Below are 13,907 nucleotides of genomic sequence, written 5' to 3'. Positions count from 1 at the left end.
CAGGAGCATCCAAGTAAGTGGGCAGGTACAGGTTCAGCTGGGGTCATGGGAGCCCAAAGGTGAGGAAGGAGTGTCCTGAACCTGGCACGGGGGTCAGGGTGGCAGGGAAAGCCTGATTCAGCCCCATGCCTTGGGCTCTCCCCACCTTGGTGTGCTTGGGGAAATGGCAGAGCCTAGGATGTGGCCACAAATGGCTACAAGTTGGTGGCTGAGGTCTCAGGGGATCCCCAGCTCTCTGTCCCCAGACTCTCGTCGGTTCAGGTTCCTTGCTGTCAGGTACACAGGTGGCAGTTACTGGAAACCTAAGGTTAGACCCATCTGTGTTTGTGCTCATCTTGGAGACAAGGCCAAGGCAGGAACTGGCTTTATTGGGGGCAAGAGTGGCATGGGCAGGAAGAGGTGCCCCCACCCCTGCACTCCTCGGGGATCACGGTGAGCCTGGCTCCACCTTCAGCCCAGGTGCTGGCAGACACAGGTCAAGGGATCCCCAGCCCCGGGACAACTTAGAGATCCTCCACTTCCATTGGGCAGCCAGGGCTGACTCTGCAAAAACGAAGGTAGGAATGGGGCTGGAAGTTAAGGGTCAACCAACGCTGGAATCTTGGGCCCTCCCACCCCTGCAGCTCACCATAGAAAGCCCATAGTGGGTGGCAGACCACCTGACCCGTGGTGGGGGAGGGCTGAACCCACCCCCAGCTCAGTTCCCGTCTGTCCCCCCACCCCACGCACCTTGGTCACAGTTCGTCTTCGCCAACTTGTCTGGGATGGGGAGGAACAAGAACAGGAGGGGGTTAGTGGGAGGGGCCTGGCCTCCACCCCTCCCCAGCCGTAAGGACAACATCCTCATCCCACGCCCAGCCCTGGCTCACCCCACCCAGGCCGCGCTCACCTGCGTTTCTTATTCCCCCCACAGCGGAATCTCTTGCCTTGAATGGAGAAAAAGGGATTCGTGTTCAGGAACTTTCTGAGGACTTGGCTCCTCGGCCTCCCTCCCTCCTGGCTTGGGGCTGGGAGGTCCTTGATGTAAAGCTGGCCAGGGAGCAAGGAAGAGCCCAGGGCTCTTCGCCGGCAACAAGGGCTTACTACAGAGGCTCCACCGCCACCTGCCAGGGTAGGCACTGCCAGACGTGGCGGGAGGCGTAAGGGGTCATCGCAGTGCCCCCAACACAGCGCCGGGCACGCAGCTTCGTGACACTTACAGAAATGTGGCAAGAAGTCCCCTCTGTGCCCTGCTCAGGCAGGTCCGCCTGCCAGACCGTGTGGGAGTGACAGTGCCCAGACCCGCGTTAGGCTTCCAGTACGCAAGAACACATGTGCGCTGCAGAAAGCCTCTTCTTGCCTCTGGTGGTGTTTCCATGTGTCCGTCTTGGGATGTACTCAAACATACCAAGAAACATTTACTGTGCTTGCCTGCTGGGACTAGGGCCCAGGATCCTACCTGACCGCCAGTGTCTCTGGCAGATAGGGTCAGCCCATCTCAGCAGGTGGGCAAACTGAGATCCAGGGAGTTTGGGACCCCTCGCTGTGGAGCTCTGGGCCACTTGCTGCCCCCCTTCCAGGGGGTCCTGAGAGAGCGGGGCCTCCCTCATAGGGCCCAGGACCTGAATGCTCTAAGAGGTGGTTCAGGTCGCAGCAGGTGCCCGCCTCTCCCTGCTCTGCATGGCCTCCCAGGATGGAGGGAGCTGGCCCTTCCATTTCAGCAGCAGAGCGGGCACACGCCTGGCTCTGTGGCCCAAGGTGCAGGCAGCCTGGCCTCCTACTGCGGCATGAGGAAGGGGCTTGGGGAACCTGGGGAGAGACATGACTCCATCCTGCACCCCCTCCTTGCACCGTGAGGAATCCCCACTCACTGAGGATGATGATGAGTCCCACGACGAAGGCCAGGCCAGCGAAGATCAGACCCCCCTTACGAACGGTCTCATAATCTGGGCACAGAGGGCAGGAAGAAGTGGGATGGGCGTACGTCTCCCTTGGCCACCCACACGCCCACACACTGACAGCGGCCCCAGGGCAGGGAGGGGGACAAAAGGGCTCAGAGCACAGACACAGGGAGACTGGGCAGGATCCCCGCTCAGCTCACCATAGTAGAATGGGTCCACGTCATCCTTGGAGCTGCCACCTGAGGAGAGAGCCAGAGGTGGGCTGAAGGAGGGGCGGGGGCTCGAGGACAGTGGAACAGCCCTGGGAATGATGGAGATTCCCAGTCCCTGCCTTCCCTCCCCCCATTGGCCTAAGGGTCTGGAGGGCGCAGGGAAGCTCCTGGCAGGGGAGGCAGCGGAGTGTGTGTGTGCCCTGCCTGTGGGGCACCTCTGTGCCAGACTGCTTCAACCCTGTCTGCAGCAGGTGCCCGTGCTGTGTGGGGGAGGGGTGGGCACTTGGTCGGTAGGGACACCGCCTACCTCTTTCTCAGGAGGTAGCTACAGGATGCTGTGCAAACATTAGCCAGTGAACCAATGAAGCAGAACCTTAAAGTTCACGGAGCAGGAGGAGCAAAGGGAGGCCCAGTTTGGGAGCTTAACCAAGCCCCTGTGGAAGTGGGAGGCAGGATGGGACCCTGCGCCAAGTTCGCAGTGAGCATCAGCGCTGCTGCCTGCATCGCCACACTCACACACCACCCGTGGGGGTCCTTGCCTCCTAGTTAAGCACCAGGGGGCATCCCCGTTAGCAGAATGGAGGCACAAAGAGGGGGCATGATTCATCTGCAGTCACAGAGTGAGCAAGTGGTGGGGCTGGGCTAGCCAAGAATCCAGGTGCTTAAGCTAGGTCATCTCAGAGTTGCAGGCAAGCAGGAAAGAAACTTCTGGAAGTAAAGCTGCCCGGCCAGCCCTGAGATAGCCTAGCAGGCCTCCCTGACACTGCCTTGGAACTGCCCAGGAGCCGGCAGATGTCCCAGGTCCGTCCTACATCCTGAAAGGTGTCAACCTGCCCTGGGACGATGGAGGACTCCCCACCTTGCCTGCCTGCCAGATGCCCTTCTTGGCACAGGGCACCAGGCCTGAGGCTGTGGGGGTGTGCAGGTAGGTACCTCCCAGGCTATGCAGGACTGCGTCTCTGATGGCCCATCGCCAGGTCAGCAGAGGGTCAGTGCCCACTCCCCCTGGGGCCTGATGCCCAGTAGTTCAACAGGAGCAGGTGCACAGGCCAGGCTTGGGGGGTGGGGACCTCTGGATCACTCTTTCCCCCACCAGAACCTTGCAAGGTCAGATTCAGATGAAGCCCTGTTCAAGGTCACATGGGGAGCTCACACTAGGATGCCGAAGAGTCCTTCCCCCACCCCAGGCCTTCCCCTTTTCCAGATCAGCTGACACCCTCTCCCCCATGCAGTCACCAGGTGCCCCTCAGCCACAGACCTGAGTCCCTTCCCATTACAGGATGCCTTTAGGGAATGTGTTCTGGACATGGGTCAGAGGGTAGGGGACGGGCTGGGACAGCTGCCCTGCTCCTGCCCTAGCCAGGACCCGCATCCTCCTCTTGCTCTGGTTGGGAATTCTGGCAAGACCTGGTAAGGCAGCAGGCACATGCTCACTAGCTTACATCTCCTGTCCACTCCCCGCCCCCGCCCCGTTCTGCCATGTGTGCTCTATGCCTTGCATGCAGACCTGCTCGGGAATGGCAGGCGTGACAGGGGACCCCATTAGCATGGGCGGGCACACACTCACCCACAGCAGCAGCCTGCAACCCTGCCATTTCCCCAGCCCAACGGGGACTCCTCTGCCCGCTTCCCACCTCCTGGGGCAAGTGTCTGCTGCGGGTGGCCTGGGATGAGGTGCGGACATTAAACATTAACAGTGTCAGGTAATCTTTACCCTGGTCACAAGAAAGGCTGCAGCGTGAACCAGGGGCTCCCGCTGAGGCAGGCGGAGTTGTGAGGGGTGGGAGGGGCTGGCTGGGGTCCCAAGCCCTCCCAGAGGAAATTTCCAGAGAGAAGGGTTGACAGGCTAAAGGGCCGAAGGGCCTGGGATGGATCAGCAGAGGTCACCTGGCCAGCTGTGGAAGCCAGTTGTGGGGCTGGGGGAGTGCAGGTCTCAGCTGGCCTCGGGAGCTCTCAGGGCAAAGGCAGGGATCCCACGGAGACCCCCCAGCCACCGCAACACCAACTTGCCACCACCCCTCAGCCCTGTAGACAGGACCTGGTTGCTAGAATGGCTTACTTGGCACTCAGTGCTTCCCTGTGGGGATCCTTAGGAATCAGACTCTCCTCTCCTCCCACCATCACCCTCAGGAGAAGGAAGATCTCACTCTGCTGGCTAATCAAGCACTCTCCTGGCTGCCACCATCTTGAGCTTTGTGTGATTTTTACATTTTACAGGGGAAGCATCAGTGACCCAGAGAGGTTGGGCACCTTGCCTGAGGTCACACAGCCCGTGAGGAGCAGGTGCAGCCTGACAGTCGGGTCTGGAGCTTTGGAAGTCAGGGGTCCTTCCCCAGCCCCCTTGGCTATTTCCCACTGCCTGGGACTCAGGGAGCCCTGTAACATCCTTGCCCAGCTCTCCCAAAGAGACTGACACACACACACTGGTATGATACAAAGAGTCAAAGCCAGCGGCCAGTGGCCATCCAGGACAGCTTGCTCCTTCTGAGGGGAGCTACCACCTCCAGGAATCCTCAGGGGATCCATCTCTGAGGCCACACCCTGGCTCCTCCACTGGCTGAAGTGTTGTGTGCCTCGGTCCCCTCATCTGTGAAATGGGCACAGTGCTACCTGGGAGGAGTGAGTGAGTAAGACAGGGAAGGGTGTCCTGACCCTAACACCAGGGACTGTCCTGCCACTGCAGCTCCTATCCTAGAGCCAAGGGACCAGTAGCCCAAGGAGGCCTCAAAAGGCACATGGAAAATTCACACTATCTTTGGGTTCCATGTTTTTCCATGATCCTTTGGAAACCACCTGTACAGCCATGAAAATCCCACTCTGCAGTTGATGTTGTGCACCTGTTGTTGGGTGCTGTCCCACGGCCAACCCCATGGGGTCATTTTCAGATCAAGAAGCAAAGGCTGGTCTCTGGTGGCCGGCAGCGGCCCCTGGAAGAGTGCCCTGCGACCCTGGGCAAACTAGAGAAGCAAAGGCATGAGGCTGAGGTATGCGCTTAGGAACACAGGGTTGGAAGTAAAATCAGAGCTAGAAGGCTCAGCTCTGCCAGGGCTGCGCAGCTCCAGCCGCTGTCCCTGGAGCTGCTGTTACGTATCACCTCCCTGTCTCAGTGCACCCTGATCCCTGGGCTACCGTTGGGGGGCTCCCCGATGACAAGGGAGGGAAACAGGTGGGAAGCGAGACAGCAGGTGTGGACAGAGAAAGGGACAGTGAGAGATGCGGGACAGATCGAGAGATGAGAGACACAGATGCATAGAGGAGAAGGACTGGCAGATGGAGAAGGACTAGAGTGATAATAAGTATAGTTAGCTGGATGATAATAGAGATGGATAGAAGAGGATGCTACATGATAGCGAAATAGATGATAGCTGCCTGATCAATACAGATGGTCGATACAGCTGATAGCTGATAGACACAGATGGACAGACGGTAGATATGGATAGATGATGGTGACAATGGTAGATAAGAAAAAGATGATAGCTATGTGATCAATACAGATGTTCCATAGGTAGATAGCCAATAGATGATGGAGAGCTAGGTGATGAATGGTTCACAACTGGCTGACAGCTGGATCATGTACCATCATGTGCCTGGTGCTGCAGCAAGTAGAGTCGTCACCCCCTCAGCTCTGCGAAGCACGGGGCCCCCACTTCATAGGAAACAAAATCCCTGCTTCATAGAGAGGTCAAATGGCTGAGCCAGACCTGCAGCCAGGGTCTGCCTTCAGAGTTCCTGCAGGTGCAAGGCTGCCCAGAGAGACAGATGGGAGACGAGCCAGCCAGGGGCCTGTGCTCAGAGCTGCATGCCCTGACGGCCCCTGCTGCTTATCTGGTGGGTGCACTGGAAAGTTGGGGTGGGGGGAGGAAGGAATACACCTGGGTCAGTAGCTGAGAAGGCAGATGGGGCAGGCCTCGGGGGACTCACCCAGGTACCACTTGTCCATGGCAGGAGCTGCTGGCAGTGTCTTAGGGTGTGAGAGATGTGTGATGTGTCTGTCACCCAGGGCCCGGATGCGCAGAATGGTACGGCCTGTCTGCACACCTTGGCTGAGCCCAGAGCCAGGAGGCTGAGAGGAGGGGCAGGAAGGAAGCCCTCACTCGTGCCCGCCCGCCCGCCGCTGGGATGGGTTGGGGCAAGGGAGCCACGTGAGAATTGCCTAGAGGGAGGGGGAGGATGGCTGACCTCCACCTGCACCCAAGGAGGGGGGTGCAGCTCTAATAAGCCCTCACGGTGGCCCTACAGCTGTCAGGGGCTCACGGCAGCAGCCAGTACCTGCAAGCAGCCAAGGTGCACAGAACAGTTGCCAGGAGCCAGGAGCACACTGGTCAGGGCTGGAGTCAGCGAAATCAGAGTCCCCTCTTTCCTCCAGCACCCCCACCCCCTGCCAGGATCTGGCAGTTGAGGGAGATAGTCAAGGGCATCTGAGGGTGGGACTCCTTGAGCCGTTACTCAGGGAGCAGACATCCTGCAGGTCCCTTCGTCCTGTGCCCTAATGTGTCACCTTCTATAGCCAGGGGTCCCCTGAGACTGGGCAGAGTGGCAGCAGCCTCTGTTGGGTGGGACTGGTTTTGGGGAGCCTGCCCTTGGGGCCTGAGGTTCCGGAGGGACGGGGAGCAACTGTAGCACTGGAACTGGGGCTGGCCTCCAGCTGGGACTTGCACAGGCTGTGATGTTAGACCCACTGCTGCTGCTGCTGTAGCTCAGAGGACTGAGATGCCCGCAGCCTCAGCAGGCCTGGAGGGGGTGCTGCTGCTCCCGGCCTGCTTGGGGAATGGCCGAGAGGCAGCCTGTTTCCCCACCCCAGGGCAGGGAAGGAGACCTTGCTCCTGGGTCACTGAGGCCTGTGACCAGCCCAAGGCAGGGTCAAGTGTCATGTCGTGCAGCAGATCTGGGATCTGAGGTCTCCCTCAGGGTCTCCCTGGCATGGCCACTGAGCAATAGCATTGAGGGGGATGCTGGCTCTGGCCTCAGGCCCTAGTCTTTCTGACAAGTCCCCTTTCTGTCCCTCTGTGGCCATGTCTTCCTCCGGGGAGCTTTAAAAATGCTGAAAATGGATACCTGCAGGTCCAGAGGGGGCTGCCAGGTCCAGAGGCAGGCAGTGGCTAGCCTGCATGGTGGCCCTGTCACATGTTCGTGGTGGAAAGCTGCCTACTGAGATGGCTCAGAGCCGCAGAGCAGAAATTCCCAAGCCAGGCACTTTGACAGGTGCACAAACCCCAGGGCAGGGAGGGACTTTAAAGGTGACCTGGCCCAGGCGCGTGATTAGGGTCCAGGCAGGTGATGGTCTCAGCCGGACTCCCCGGCCACAGACTTGCACAAACACACACACTTTCACACGCAATCAGATACACACTCACATACTCACATATACACAAAGCTCTTTCGCCTATACACACTCACACATATCACACATACACTCACTTTCTCATATACATTCACGTAGATACACAGTACTCACATTATTCACTCATACACTCTCACATGCACAGTCCACATACACACACTTTCTCATACACACTCGCAAATAGATGTACACCTCTTACACATACTCACACACATGCACTCTCACTCACACTCGTGCACACAAACTTTCTCATATACACATATTCTCACAATCACACACACACACACAGAGCCCTCACATTGTGAAGGACAGTGTCTCCACCCTGAACTGAGACCCTGGAGAACATCCTTGGCTGTCCCATCCATGACACAGATGGGTCAGTCTCCTGCTCAAAGCACTCCAACGGCTCCAAGGAGGAGCCAAGGTCCTTTTACCACCTGCAAGACCTTTTGCACCCGGCCTCTGGTGACCTCTCGGGAACACCCCCCCCGTGCTTCCATGGCAGCCCCGCTGGTCTCTGGGACCCAGCAGGGCACATTCCTGCCTCAGGACCCAGTTGATGCCCATTGTCCTGAATGCTCCACAGGAAGCACCACGCCAAGCCCCTCTTGAGGCCGTCTGCTCTGCAGCACTCAACACTTCCCAAGAGCTTTGAGACTGTCCTTCTCTCGTCTGTCTGCAATCCAACTACAATTTAAGCTCCAAGAGGGCAAGAATGTCTGTGTGTTTGAGCCTGGAAGGTGGCATCACCTGAGGCAGACAGAGAGGACCCCAGTTCTGTTTAGTAGTGGCTACTGGGGCCCAGGTGGGCCCGGCGCTGTGGCTTAGCGGCTAAAGTCCTCACCTTGAAAGTGCCGGGATCCCATATGGGGGCCGGTTCTAATCCTGGCAGCCCCACTTCCCATCCAGATCCCTGCTTGTGGCCTGGGAAAGCAGTCGAGGACGGCCCAAAGCCTTGGGACCCTGCACCCGTGTGGGAGACCTGGATGAAGTCCCTGGCTCCTGGCTTCGGATCAGCACAGCACCAGCTGTTGCAGTCACTTGGGGAGTGAATCATCGGAAGAGGATTTTCCTCTGTCTCTCTTCCTCTCTGTATATCTGACTTTGTAATGAAAACAAAATAAATCTTAAAAAAAAAAAAAAGTAATGGCTACTGGGGCCCAGGTGGGTCCAGGGCTGACCTCTCATGCTGGCCCCTGCCCTGCCTACCCTGCCCCCCGCACTGACTTGCGATTGGTCTCTGGGAGGGGCAGCAGGTGGCTAGCAAGTCCAGATACTTCTGTCTTTGCCCGGGCTCCACACCCAGCACTACCCTTTCCAAGAGGCCTTGGCCTGTCCTCTTGTGGCCACCGTGTTTCCGGGGGACAGCTCCCAAGCTTCTCCTCCCTGGGAGGGCTAGACCTCCTGGATGGAAGAAGCTGCCCTGCACCTGAGCCTGGGACCTGTGCCCTCGCCCCCGCAGTGCTCCTCTCCTTCTGTCTGCCGTGCAGATGCTGACACCTACCTTGCGGGCTTGCTGCAGGGACCGCGTCAGCGATGGCTCTCGCTCACAGAGGTCTTCATGAGTGGCAGCTTTGTTCCCCTCGACCTGAACCAGCCCCCACTGCAACCCCCAGGGTGGGGGAGGGGAACTCCGGCGGTCATCTCTGCTTCTGGCTCAAGCCTCTGCAGGGGCTATCTCCATGGCAGGCTCCAGACAGCACCTGCCTCCCGGACCCTTCAGGACCTGCCAGAACCCTCCGGAACCCTTGGCCTGTGCCAGCACCACCACTCTTTCCTCCCTGGACAGAGCCAAGTGACACATTCCCCTCCTGGTATACACCTGGCTCGGGAGCCTGCTCTTCATCTTCCCTGCCACGTGGAGCTGGGCAGCATCCCTCCATGCTGTTCCAGAAAGGCTGGGGGAGGGCCAGGAAATACCCTCTGACCCAGGCCCCCTTGTCTGTCTTCCCAGTATAGAGATGATATCAGCTGTCTTCTCCTGTCCCTGCCAAGCCTCGGGGCCCTGGGTCCTCCCTCCACGTCAATGGCCATCTCAAAGTACAGCCCTGCCCCAGTGTCCCCAGGCCAGCCTTCTGGCAGCAGGCTGAGGTGGTCACTGCTGGGTTGTTGGGATAGGGAGAGGCGCCCTCCATTTGTCCCCAGTTCTAAAGGCTCAGGGCAGCAGGCCAGGATGGGACCTGCTGAGTTGCTGAGGTGGTTGATGGGCTGGGTGGGACACCCTCATCCCATTGGCTCTCACAGAGCAGAAGTTGTACCCCCAGCATCCCAGGCTGGAGTTACCCAAACCCACTCCAGTCCTCTTCGGGGTTGTATGTCAGAGTCCATAGTCTTGAACTCCAGGCATCAAATCAGCTCCTTCCGGCTGGCAGCTGAAGGGTGCTTCAACCCGGCAGAAGCCAGAAACTCCTAGATGGCGCTCAGAACCCGCCTTCAGTGTCTGGCCCTGTGGGCATGGCGTGGGGAAGGTGGCAGCTCCTCCAGGACCCCATCTGTGCCAACCACAGGTCCTGGATCCCCAGGAGCACTGGCTCCAGCTGCTGCTGTGGCTCCAGATGCCAGGTGGGGTCTTATAAGGCAGGACTGAGAGGGGGTGGGCCCAGGGGATCCTTGGTGCTGACTTCCAGGCAGCCTGAGTGCAGGGCATGGAGGTCCTGGGAACTGCCAAGGGGAAATGTACTCCATCCAAGTGTCAAGGTCACCAACTGATGACTAGGACAAACCCATTTGACCCACCAACCTCTCTCATAGTCCCTGGGGAGGAATACATTCTTGCCTTCTTTCAGAACTCCCACGCTGGGCTGGACGAGGTACAGAGACTGTTCCTCTGCTGGTACCCACATAGCTCCTCATTTCTGATCAGTAGTTCAAGTTTCGCCACCTCCAGGAAGTCCTCCAGGAGCAGTCCACCCCTCACTCCTCTCTGATGTGGCTCCAGTGGTTCACAGGTGGTTTGGCAAAACCATTCATGTCCTTTGCAGTATGCCAAGCTTGCTCTGGCCTCCATGAGGCCTCAGACCACATCGTCTGCTAAATTCTGTGAGTTCAGCACCTGGCTCTACTCCCGACAGCCACTGCTCTGGCTACTCCTGAGGTCTGTCTTACTGCACCCAAAACTCCGTCAGGCAGGTTTTTAGGGACAAGAAGTCAGGAATTGCACCCAGACCCACAGAAGGAGGGTAACTCTGCTCCCAAGATGAGGTCATGCCATGTACGAAAGCAGAGGCTTGGGCACCAGAGACAGTCCAGGCGCAAGTGGCCAGGCTGCCCCCTCTGAGCCCACAGGACAGCAGGAAGAAAGAGGGGCCTTCCCCTTGCCACTTGGGGAGACTGAGGTTTGTGTGGCAGGAGGCCCAGCCCACCTGAGAGAAAATGGCGGACAGGTGGGAGCTGCCCAGGCTCTCCTAGCCTAAGCAAGATAAGGAGGCTCAGGGCAGGAACCTGCTCTCCCAGGCCCGCAGGGCCCCCTCCACCAGGTACCGCACCCCCATCCCTAGTCCTTTGGGACATCTGATCACAGCCTCACTTGCTCTGCCATCACTGCCTGGGCAGGTGCCCCATTATTGTGTAACCAGCCACGGGGCTGGGGCTGGCCCTGCAGAATCAACAAACAGGTGGCTTGAACTGGCTCATTCTGCCCCCTGCAGCTTGGCTGTGACAGCCATGAATCACACTAATGGCAAGAGGGGGGCCATTCCCCCTCCTGTGGCCTGGCGACAGGTATTATCAAAGCTCTACCCCCACCCTGCGTCCCATAGCCCCAGCTCAGGCTAACACACCTGATCTCTCTCTTTCTCTTGATCAGGACCTACAGCAGGGTAGCACAGCCAGGGACAAGATGGGGTGAATCAGACAGAATTGGTGAGCCTTCCTACCCTGGCTCTGCCCAGCCAATCCATGGAGAGGACAGGGGAAGGGGACGGTGACCTTGGCATGAACTTCAGCTTCAAATCCTCCTCACCCTCACAGCTCCTGGCTGCCGGTGCTCAGTCCCTGACTCTCTTCCCAGAACCATTGTCCAAGTTCTAATCTGTAACCTATAGATTCCTACAGGGAGCCGGGCCACAGCACTCTTGGTGGGGCTGGGGGCGAGAAAGCAGACTGACCCTTTTCCATAGCCATGTCAGGCCATACTGACTTCACTATCATTTACCTGCTTGCTGCCCAGGAGCCTGCCTGGAGCATGTCTTGCTAGTCAGTGCCCTGAGTAGGGTCACCTGGGCCATGGGACCACCCTGCCCTCCATCAGGACGCCAGCCACCCCAGGATGAAGATGATAGGCTGGCTGCATGGTGTGCCCCAGGGCAATGGAGAGAGATGGCCCCCAGCTGTGGGGTCTGGCCCATCAGTAGTGAGTCACAACCTGTGTAAGGTTTTTGCATGTACGTGATGAGATGGCAGAGTGCTTCCTGGCAGTCACATCACCACCCCAAGGGCCAGAGCTGCCCAATGCACTGTGCCAGGCTTACCGTCTGACTCCAGTCACATCTAGGAGAGGCACCCATAGACTTCCGTGTGCTTGCAACCTGCCGTCCAGTCACGCCCCAGAGCCTCTGCCAGGCCTGTCAGTCCACTGACGCACTCGGGTCCCGTGAGCACCAGTCACCAGCTCATGTGTCACGTCTACATGTGACCACAGGATTCAAATTAAATATTTTTATTTGAAATAAAGAAGGACAGATGGAGAGAGTGATCTCCTACCTGCTGGTTCACTGTCCAACTGTCTGCAATAGCCAGGGCTGAACTAGGTCAAAGCCAACAGCCCAGATAGCCCAGGCTTATTCCCATGAGGGTGGCAGGGACTTAAGTATCTAAGGGACCTGCCTTAAATACTGTCTCCGAGGCGCATTAGTGTGAAGCTGCATTGGAAGGGGAACAGCCAGAACTTGAACCAGGCACTCTAATATGAGATGCAGGTGTCACAAGCTGCAACTTACCTGCTACTCCCATGCCAGCCCCTGGCCAGAGACATTTTTTAAAACTCCCATGGGTCCTGAGCTGACATGTTGTGCTTGCTCTCAGCTGTAAATCTCAATCTTTGCCAAGGGCTCAGAGACAGAGGACAGAAGCGAGAGTGGGCATGCGGAAGGCACCAGACAGGTCCCAAGGCGGCCAGGGAAAATGGCTGGGCTTGGGCCCCGTGTGGTACGCACACACACATTAAACTGAATTAAAAGGTGTGTGTTGGGGGAGGAATGTTAGGTCATGAGTGCCTTACACCCAGAGTACCTGGCTTTGGTCCCTGGCTTTGGTTCCAAGCATCAGTGAATGGTCCAAGTGACCAAGTGAAACTGAGTTCCCAGCTCCGGGTTTGGACCTGGCCCAGCCCTGGCCATTGAGGGTCTTGGAAACTCTTTCCCCTTCTTTCTCTCCTTCTCTCTGTCCCGTGGCTTCTCAAATAAGATACAAATGATACAATGTATTTCTTAGTAACATTCTTGGGAAGATGTTCTAGGTGACTCCAGGCCAGGGACCAAGTATGACCAGAAGACAACAGGGACTCCTTGCTCCAGGTGCAGGAAGGCTTTCCTGGGGAGGGAGTGTCCGACTTCGACCATAACCCATATAACCCACCCACATCCTTCTTCAGCAAGCCTTTGCCTGAAGCCTCAGACCTGAGCAAAAACAGTCAGTTCCTTTATTCCAGGTCGTTGAGCCCTCACTTAGCCACTGTGCTCCCCGTTTTCTAAGATGCAGAGTACATCCATCTGGCAGAGGGGACTGGAGAGGCACCAGGAGAGCTGTGGGAAGGACAAATAGGGATGGAAAAGAGGTGGGTGGAGTGAGGGCGGGGCCTGCACAAGCTACAGGGACAAACACGCACCTGCTCAGCTCCCTCTCCAGACTCCACTTCCTCCTCTGGCCCAGAATGGACCATGCTTGGCCCTTCAAGTTCCACAGTTCATCCTGACACCGAACAAGCCTTGGACCAGAAAGCAAAGCGTCCCAGAGCCATTAGGAAACAAGTGATATTTTATTCCCATGTCTGATGTTATCGCGAGAGATCACAAGACGGGGAAGAACAGCCCTGGGTACAATAGCCCTGTGTGGTGGTTTCAAGAGGATGCTGGGATGGGAAGGGTAGGAGCTGCTGTGAACTTCCACTCTCCTGACCTTCACCCTGCAGCTGCGCCCTGTGCAGCAGGGTTGCCTGGAGCCCAGGCCTCGCTCACCACTCACTGCTCCATCCACAGCTAGGCAGAGAAGGGATGCAGGGTTGTTACCGCCACCTGGTGAACAGGATGCAGCCAGAGCAACCAAGGCCACCCTGACCCCACTGCCTCTGCTCCCCATGGCATCCTCAGCATCTCTTGCCTGAGCCCCAGCATAAGGGACAAGGAACACGAGCCCAGATGAGCCGGGTTGCACAGGGAGACCTGGGTGGCAGGAGGGATGGGGCGGCAGGGGGACGGGCACACAGGATTATTGCTGAGAAGACATGCAGGGTGTGTTACCGGGGAGGGGAGCAGGATG

At 57.9% G+C, this 13,907-nt stretch overlaps 1 protein-coding gene across 2 annotated transcripts; it reads right to left on the bottom strand.

Annotated features, from left to right (window-relative positions):
• Positions 1-365: 365 nt before the first annotated feature.
• On the bottom strand, positions 366-6,150 carry FXYD2 (FXYD domain containing ion transport regulator 2). 2 transcript variants are annotated; one of them, XM_058663849.1, is made up of 6 exons: positions 6,014-6,150; positions 2,081-2,119; positions 1,851-1,925; positions 890-926; positions 730-759; positions 366-543 (listed from the first exon to the last, which is right to left on the bottom strand). In XM_058663849.1, the coding sequence occupies exons 1-5, from the start codon at positions 6,030-6,032 to the stop codon at positions 735-737; spliced, it is 195 nt and encodes a 64-aa protein (XP_058519832.1). In that variant the 5' UTR covers positions 6,033-6,150; the 3' UTR covers positions 366-543; positions 730-734. The 2 variants fall into 2 exon arrangements, with proteins under 2 accessions (XP_058519832.1, XP_058519831.1); XM_058663848.1 differs by lacking the exon at positions 6,014-6,150 and adding an exon at positions 3,660-3,728.
• Positions 6,151-13,907: the final 7,757 nt, after the last annotated feature.

The sequence above is a fragment of the Ochotona princeps genome, chromosome 4 (assembly GCF_030435755.1).
Source record: "Ochotona princeps isolate mOchPri1 chromosome 4, mOchPri1.hap1, whole genome shotgun sequence".
NCBI classification, from domain to species: Eukaryota; Metazoa; Chordata; class Mammalia; order Lagomorpha; family Ochotonidae; genus Ochotona; species Ochotona princeps.
This window is presented reverse-complemented; position numbering and strand designations above follow the sequence as displayed.

Coding starts and splice junctions, on each gene's coding strand:
- FXYD2 (XM_058663848.1), bottom strand. CDS start 3,687: ATGGCAGGGTTGCAGGCTGCTGCTGTGG. Junction 1,926..2,080: donor CGTGGACCCATTCTACTATG/GTGAGCTGAGCG, acceptor CTCTGTGCCCAG/ATTATGAGACCGTTCGTAAG. Junction 927..1,850: donor GGGACTCATCATCATCCTCA/GTGAGTGGGGAT, acceptor TCTCCATTCAAG/GCAAGAGATTCCGCTGTGGG.